The following is an 8,061-nucleotide window of genomic DNA, read 5'->3' as shown; positions in this document are numbered from 1 at the left end:
CGTCATCACACTAAACTGTGTTTTTTTTGCTTTAATTAACAGCAGCAACAGGCAACTGAATTCAATCGAAACACAAGGAGTTGCCCTATAAAGGATTAAAGCAGAGATATCTTCTTATTTCCTTATAAATGTGTTTTTTATTAATCTAATGGGAATAACTGTTGATTCCGCTCCAGCTGTTTTCCTCCGGAGATAAAAAGCGTCTCCTTGTCTTCTGATAAGGCGCCGCCAGTGAACGTTGTTGCTCTTTTCCTAAGTTCTGATTCAGATTTTATAGAAAACTGTAATTTTAACTTAAATTAGGTCAAAAATGTGTAAAATTCCTAAATTCTGAATGTATATTGACCTAATAAGACATAGAATTATAATTAAACATAATTGAATAGAAATTTCACTTCATGCAGCGATATTAATATATATGATCCCCTTGCCCTGGTTCCAGACAGGGGCCAACGGGGGCCAGGGCCCCTGGACTAAAAACATAATGATGATATACACTGGAACAGACATGGTTACTGGTCATTTGGATCTATTTCATTCTTTTTTCTTTACAAATTCTATTTTACTAATTATTCATAAACAATAAGGTGATCGCTTCAGTGGGATTAAGATCCCAGTTTTTATCTGATAAATTATTTTTTCCCAAACAAATAATAAAAATAAAGCTGAATTTATCAGTTTTTTCTTGAGTTCTTGATAAAACTGTAACTTTAACTTAAATTAAGTCAAAATCAAGTAAAGGGAATTGAAATTTCCCTTCATGCAGCTCTCTATTGCCCTGTTTTTTTATTCCATGCTTTTTTGTCCCCCCATGAAAACAGGCTGGCCCCCCTCCTGGCCCCCTGGTGGTTGAACCACTGCCCCCCCACCCCCATCGGGATGCGCTGACCTCATGCATGGATCCAAGCAGAAATCCCAGTAAGAAAGAGCGACAGGGGGAGAGAAAGGAGTTTAGAAAAGACCTGCAGCAGAAGGAGCGACTCTGACTAGAAGCGCCTCTGAAGTTCAGCAGAAACAGAATCTGAGGATCATTTTCTAAAAACCGCTTCTAGGTAAGATGATCTTATCTTAGTGGATTCATTGAAAAGTTTTTTATTATTTTAATGAGTTTTATTCATGTGACCCCCCCCTCCTCCTCCTGCAGCCACAGACCGACCATGATCCGGGTTCTGGACGCCGTCCTGCCGGCGCTGCTCGCCGCCTCCCTGCTGTGGCGCAGCGCGTCCGGCGGCTACGGGATGATGAGCCTGTTCGCGGCGCAGACCGCCCCCCCGGACCCCTGCTACGACGAGCACGGGAACCCGCGGCGCTGCATCCCGGACTTCGTCAACGCCGCCTTCGGGAAGGAGGTGAAGGTGTCCAGCACCTGCGGCAGGACGCCGAGCCGCTTCTGCGTGGTGACCTCCGCGGAGAAAGGAGAGCAGGAGCGGAGCCGCGACTGTCACACCTGCGACGCGTCCGACCCCAAGCGGGGCCACCCTCCCGCATACCTGACGGACCTCAACAACCCGCACAACCTCACCTGCTGGCAGTCCGACAACTTCGTCCAGTTCCCGCAGAACGTCACCCTGAGTCTGTCCCTGGGGAAGAAGTTTGAGGTGACCTACGTCAGCCTGCAGTTCTGCTCCCCGCGCCCCGAGTCCATGCTCATCTCCAAGTCCATGGACTACGGGAAAACCTGGGTGCCCTTCCAGTTCTACTCCACGCAGTGCAGGAAGATGTACAACAAGCCCAACAGGGCGGCGATCACCAAGCAGAACGAGCAGGAGGCCGTTTGCACGGACTCCCACACCGACATGTTCCCGCTGAGCGGCGGCCTCATCGCCTTCAGCACGCTGGACGGCCGCCCGTCCGCGCACGACTTCGACAGCTCCCCGGTGCTGCAGGACTGGGTCACGGCCACGGACATCAGAATCACCTTCAGCCGCCTGCACACGTTCGGCGACGAGAACGAGGACGACTCGGAGCTGGCGCGGGACTCCTACTTCTACTCCGTGTCGGACCTGCAGGTCGGCGGCCGCTGCAAGTGCAACGGGCACGCGTCCCGCTGCGTCAAGGACCGGGACGGCAGCCTGGTGTGCGAGTGCAAGCACAACACCGCGGGGCCGGAGTGCGACAGGTGCAAACCCTTCCACTACGACAGGCCGTGGCAGAGAGCCACGGCGCGCGAGGCCAACGAGTGCGTGGGTGAGTCTGTGCGCGCGGCTGGATGAGCGCATCTTTATTATCATAATAATAATAATGAAAGATATTAAAGTGTCAAAAGATGGAGAAAGGTAGAAAATGCATCTAGAACTCACAAAAAGCTCACTTTAAAAGTCTATTTAGGTTCTTTTTGTTCCTTTTTTAAATATATTTTTATTAGAAAATTCTTTATAATACAGAAAGATAATAACTGCAATTTAACAATAACCACAAAAATAATAATACATTAAAAATAACTGAATAAAAGTAAAAATAGTAAAGCTGCACATAGAAGCATGTAAAGGGATTATATAAATACTTGAAGTTTTAACAGCCTTTTTATTATTGGAGGAGAAGAGAGACATGAGGGTTTAATCAGAATAATTTAACATTTTAGGGTATAAAACTTGGCCAACAGTAGAAAAAGATTAAATGGTCAGAAAGTTCAGTTTTATTTTTGTGATTCCAAATAAAACATTTTTAAAATAAAGTTAAAATTGGTCATAAATATTGTCCCGAATGAAGCGACAGACAGCTTGCCATAGCCGCCAGGTGTGCTCACAGAACAGGTGAGAAACAGACTGAGAGTAAATGTTGCAGAAAGAGCAGCTTTTATCTTTAAGTCCATTTGCGTTTTTAGGCCAGTTTCCGGGGAGCTGAAGAAAATCCCTCATTTGAATCAAAGAATCCCTAAAATATGAGCTGTTTTTATACTTTATGCGCTTTTTAAAATAGAAAAAAACCCAAAAAATGAGACATCTTAAAAACTAAATTTAGAGGCTGAGGTAGAAAATGCATCTAGAATTCACAAAAAAGCTCACTTTAAAAGTCTATTTAGGTGTTTTTTATTCTTTTCAAATACACTTTATTTTAGTACAATTTAATTATCACCACAAAAATAATAATAATACATTAAAAATAACCGAATAAAAGTAAAATAGTGTTTAATAAAGTTTATAAAGGGATTATATAATTACTTTGAATTTAGAGAATTAAGTTTTAACAGCCTGTTTGTTATTGGAGGAGAACGATGAAGAAACATAAGTTATTGTTTCCTTTAAAAAAGAGAAACATGAGGGTTTAATCAGAATAATTTTATATCTGTGGATATAAAACTTGTCCAAAAATAGCAAAAGATTAGATAAGATTAAATGGTCAGAATGTTCTTTTTTTAATAGATATTTTGTGATTCCAAAAAAGAAAAAGAATCCTCCTTTAAATAAAGTTGGAATTTGTTCTAAATATTGTCCAGAGTGACGAACAGCTTGCCGTAGCTGCCAGGTTCACTCACAGAACCAAAACAGGTAAATGTTGCAGAAACAGCAGCTTTTATTTAGTCCAAAGGCGTTTTTAGCCCATTTTCAGGGAGCTGAAGAAATCCTAAAATTAAAGTTTTTGTACTGTATGCGCTTTTTAAAATACACAAATAAAAAAAAGAGAAACTAGGACATCTTTAAAACTTTACATTAATTAATTAAAAAACATATTTAACCTCTTCAATTATTTTCTAGTTTAACAGAAAAAATAATAATAAACAAAAAAGACAAGTAAACCAGCCTGATGGAGCTCCTTAACTAAAAGGCTTTGAGGGAAACGATGCATTCAGGGGTTTCTGAAACGTTCAGTCAGATTTCTGCACCTACTGATGGTGTGTTGGTGAAAAGTTCACCAGTGAGGTGCTTTAATGCCACCACTTAATATCAATATTTAATCTAATCATTAGTAAATCGTTTTTTTATTTATTTCCGTTACTCATTTTTAAGATTTATAAACCATTTTATGATTACCAGCCTAAAGATGGAGAGGTGCGCTGGAAAAAAATTTAATCTAGATAAGTTATTTTTTCCTAAAATAAGTGCATTTGCTCTTGGATTGAGGAGGTAAAAGATATATTTTGCCAATGGAACAAGACGATTTACATTTAAAATAAGAAAACACAATTGCATTGTCTTATTTTAAGTGCATTTAATCTAAATAACTTCTTTTAAGAGTAAAAATACTTATTCCATTGGCAAAGCATTTCATTTACCCACTCAAATTAAGAGTAAATACACTTAATTTAAGAAATGTTTACTTATTTCTAGATCTTTTTTACAGTGTGTAGAAGGAGGAGCAGAGGAGCAAAGGGAAAGGAAAGGAAGAATAGCAGCAGAAAAACATTTCATTCAGACAATTATTTTATATTCATCATGGAAACCATTTTGGCACAAAAGAGAAAACTCATTTCATGAAAACTGATTGAAAGGTTTGCATGAAATTAGTTGATTTAAAAGCTTCTTGCTTTGCTCGTTTGGCTCACCTCTCAGATACGATGCGTTAGGGAATGATGGAGTCAGTCGTTAGTAAAACGCACTGAACAAGTTTCAGAAATCTGAGTAGAAAAGAGCGAAATGAGTCTTGGTTTGTGGGCACACAGCTCTCTGGGTGCTCAGCAGCCCTCAACATCTGCTCCTAGAACCGCCCCTGTTAATGAACTTTTTATATTTAATCAAAAAGGACTTTACTGGGTAACACACTGCAAAAAGTCTAAATGAGTCATTTTTTATTAAAGCAAATGCATTTGTTCTTAAATTAAGGAGGTAAGTGAGACAATTTACAAATTCAACAAGATGATTTACATTTAAAATTAGAGAAAACAATTACATTGTCTTATTTTAAGTGCAATTTAAGAGTAAAAATACTAATTTCATTGGCAAATCATCTTATTAAGATACTCAAATTAAAGGTAAATACACTTAATTTAATACATTTTTGACTTGTCTTTAGATTGTTTTTGCAGTGTAGCGGTGATTGATCTTAAAGGAAAACTCTTTGAACTTGTTTATTAGTAAATATTTATATTATTTGGTGGAGAAGTTTGATTCCAGCATTTTTCTGAGACCAGATCAGGCAGAAATGACCTCAGGATCTATTTATTTGGATTAAAGGGAACCGTCATGGCTGATGACCAATATCTCCACCAACAGAAACCAAACTATTTAGATTTATTTGATTCATTCAACATTTAAAAAATTAAATGATATTAATAAAATCAGCAACAAATAAAAAAAATGCCTAATTTTCTTGTCTTATCAGTGAATATTGTCTTTATCGTGACTTTATAATGGGATGATAAAAAGTTGTTAGTAAACTTATCTGATTTTTCTTCACAAAAAATGCATCTAGATGCTGTTTGTTGAAAAAAAGTGGACAGATTTAAAAAAAAGTCTATTTTTAGTGAATGAAATAAAAGAAAATGTCAGATTTTCTGACATATTTCAGCCGATATTTCAGTCTGCGTTTGATCCGTGCAGCTAGTCAGATATTACTGTGACACAAAACTGGACAAACAAACATGAAAGCTGGTGTATCTCAATTTCTGCATCCTCAAAGACCGATTCTATAAATTTTAGATCTTTGTTTGAGTCAAAGATGTAAAATGTTTAGAAATATTAAGTGGATGAACAGTTCCTGTGGTTTATTCTACAAAGCAGCAGAACTGATCATTCTGGCTCTTTTTTATTCACAGTAAATTAAAAATGTAGTGTCAAAGTAAATTGACTCTTTTATAGTTATTATAACAACTGGAGGTAGATCTACACCATGTAGAGAGTAAATCTAATGCTAATTCAGAGTGGGACCAAATGCACTGAGGTTGGTGTTAAATTTTACGTCAGTGGAGGTTTTAGACCAAATGTAGCAGGAAGCAGGCTGGGACTGGTGATCTGTGATACCGGGTTACGGTTAGGCTTAGGGTTAGGCTTAGGCTTAGGGTTAGGTTTAGGTGTAGGGTTAAGGTTAGGGTCCACCATTTGATCGGTGGGCTGGTCCTAATTTCAGCGTGCGAGGGCCGGTCCTCCTTAAATCATAGCGGCTCCAACATTTCCTCCCCGGCTGAAGCTCCTACCTGTGACAGTAAATAACTGAAGGAGCTGAAGCAGTGATCCAATGTTACCTCCCTAAATGATGCATGCAGATGTTAAAGTCTAAATCACCAATGATTTATTGTTCTGTAGGTGTCAGACATAAATATCTTGAAATGTAATTTCAGTAAAATCATTTGGCTCAGTAGCTTAAAGAAAACAGATACACTTTGTTTGTTTTTTTCCAGGAGGGTCTGTGTCTTTAAATATTTGTTTTCAAAGCAGTTTGATTGCTTTGAATTTGTTATTTACTACACCGTTCAAACGTTTTGGGTCACATTGAATTTTTTTTTGAAGGAAAAGCACTGTACTTTTCAATGAAGATCACTTTAAATGATCCCACTGACTCGAAATGACCTGTGGAACGTCTTCCTGCAGCCAGAAAACTGCTGGTTTTAGCAGCCGAATGCTGCAAAGGGAGACATTTTAACTGCGTGTTTCTGTGGGGGTGGGGAGTACCAACATGGCGGACGGTGGCTTCACTTTATTCGGCCAATCAGCAATCCAGTGAATAAATAGAGATCAGTGGAGTAGACATGGTTTTCGTCTAGATAAATCACCTCAGCTTCTCCGTCATTATTAAATGTTGTCCAGTATGGTTAGAATAAAAAAAGATTACTTATGATTTTTAAAACTTTCTGCAAAATTAAAAGTAAAGCAAATAAATAGCAATGTGTAAATGAATCAAACATTAATCAAACATTCACTTCCTGTTTTCCACAGAGAAAACATGAACATGTTGAAGAAAATCACACAAAGTTTCCCATTTTAGAGCAGATTTTCCTGCTTCTGTTTTTTCACCAGCAGTTGTTGCATCACCTGCTGATACGTGACGCCGTTACATTCTGTCACGTTTTTAAACCGAGGAGGAAAAAACACGGAAAAGTTGCACCAGACTTCTTTTAAAACGCTGCGTTCCTGCTTTGGGTTTTGTGGCACTTTGCTGATTTCCTCCACCGGGACCTTAGAGGTCATTTAACCGTTCTTCTGCCTGCATCTCAATCCATTTGGCTTATTGACTCTCTGCAGCAAAGCAATGTCTCCCGGGGCAACCAGTTTAGCTGCAGCACAGGCAGGAGGAGGGAAATTATTATGGCTGCATTAAGCTGGATGCCAGTGGTGATGTAAAATAGATTTTTGTGTAGTTAACTTGGTGTTTGGGAACGTAGCGTACGAAGAATGATCCAGGAAAATCAGGAGGGCGCGTTGAGTGAATGTAGCGACTCTGAACGCTGCCCTGGGGTCCGGGGAAGGGCTGTGCACAGAAGGAGGCGTCACAGAAGGCAGAATGAGAAGAGTAGTGCTGAACATTCGCCTGCAAATCAAATATTTGCTGAATAATTTTCCCATTCAGGGAATTCTCTACTGTCTGAGGGATACATAGGTAAAGGTAAATCAATGCACTGAGGTTATATTCTAAAGGAGATAAGAATCAAAGACATAGAAAGCTCAATGTTCTCGATTATTGTTTAAGATTCTAATGGCAGAGGAGATGAAGGACCTAGAAATGCTCATTCCTGCACTGATGGAGCTGCAGTCTGTTACTCATTGCTCCTCAGAGCGTCACAGCTCTATGTTAGATAAACCAGCAACCTTTCCACGCCCGCCTCCTCAGCAACGTTGTTCCTTGGCTGGTCCTTAACTGGACCTTGGCTGGTCTTAAATGGTCCTTGACTGGTCCTTAACTGGTCCTTGGCTAGTCCTTGACTGGCCCTTGGCTGGTCCTTTGCTGGTCGTTAACTGGTCCTTAACTGGTCCTTAACTGGTCCTTGGCTGGTCCTTGACTGGACCTTGGCTGGACCTTGGCTGGTCTTAACTCGTCCTTAACTGGTCCTTGGCTGGTCCTTTGCTAGTCCTTGGCTGGTCGTTAACTGGTCCTTGACTGGACCTTGGCTGGTCTTAACTGGTCCTTTGCTGGTCCTTGGCTGGTCGTTAACTGGTCCTTGACTGGACCTTGGCTGGTCTTAACTGGTCC

At 40.0% G+C, this 8,061-nt stretch overlaps 1 protein-coding gene across 1 annotated transcript in view; it reads left to right on the top strand.

The window, feature by feature from the left end:
- Window positions 1-887: 887 nt before the first annotated feature.
- The window catches only part of LOC107099144 (netrin-1-like), a 121,999-nt gene continuing 114,825 nt past the window's right edge, over window positions 888-8,061 (top strand). Inside the window, exons 1-2 of the mRNA XM_015397158.1 lie at window positions 888-1,052; window positions 1,145-2,187. Of these exons, the coding sequence (XP_015252644.1) occupies window positions 1,158-2,187 (1,030 nt within the window). The 5' untranslated portion in view covers window positions 888-1,052; window positions 1,145-1,157. The remainder of the gene's footprint in view (window positions 1,053-1,144; window positions 2,188-8,061) is intronic.

The sequence above is a fragment of the Cyprinodon variegatus genome, unplaced genomic scaffold (assembly GCF_000732505.1).
Source record: "Cyprinodon variegatus isolate N-32 unplaced genomic scaffold, C_variegatus-1.0 Scaffold841, whole genome shotgun sequence".
In the NCBI taxonomy this organism is placed as follows: domain Eukaryota; kingdom Metazoa; phylum Chordata; class Actinopteri; order Cyprinodontiformes; family Cyprinodontidae; genus Cyprinodon; species Cyprinodon variegatus.
Note: the sequence above shows the minus strand (reverse complement) of the source record. Positions and strands in the feature narration are given on the sequence as shown.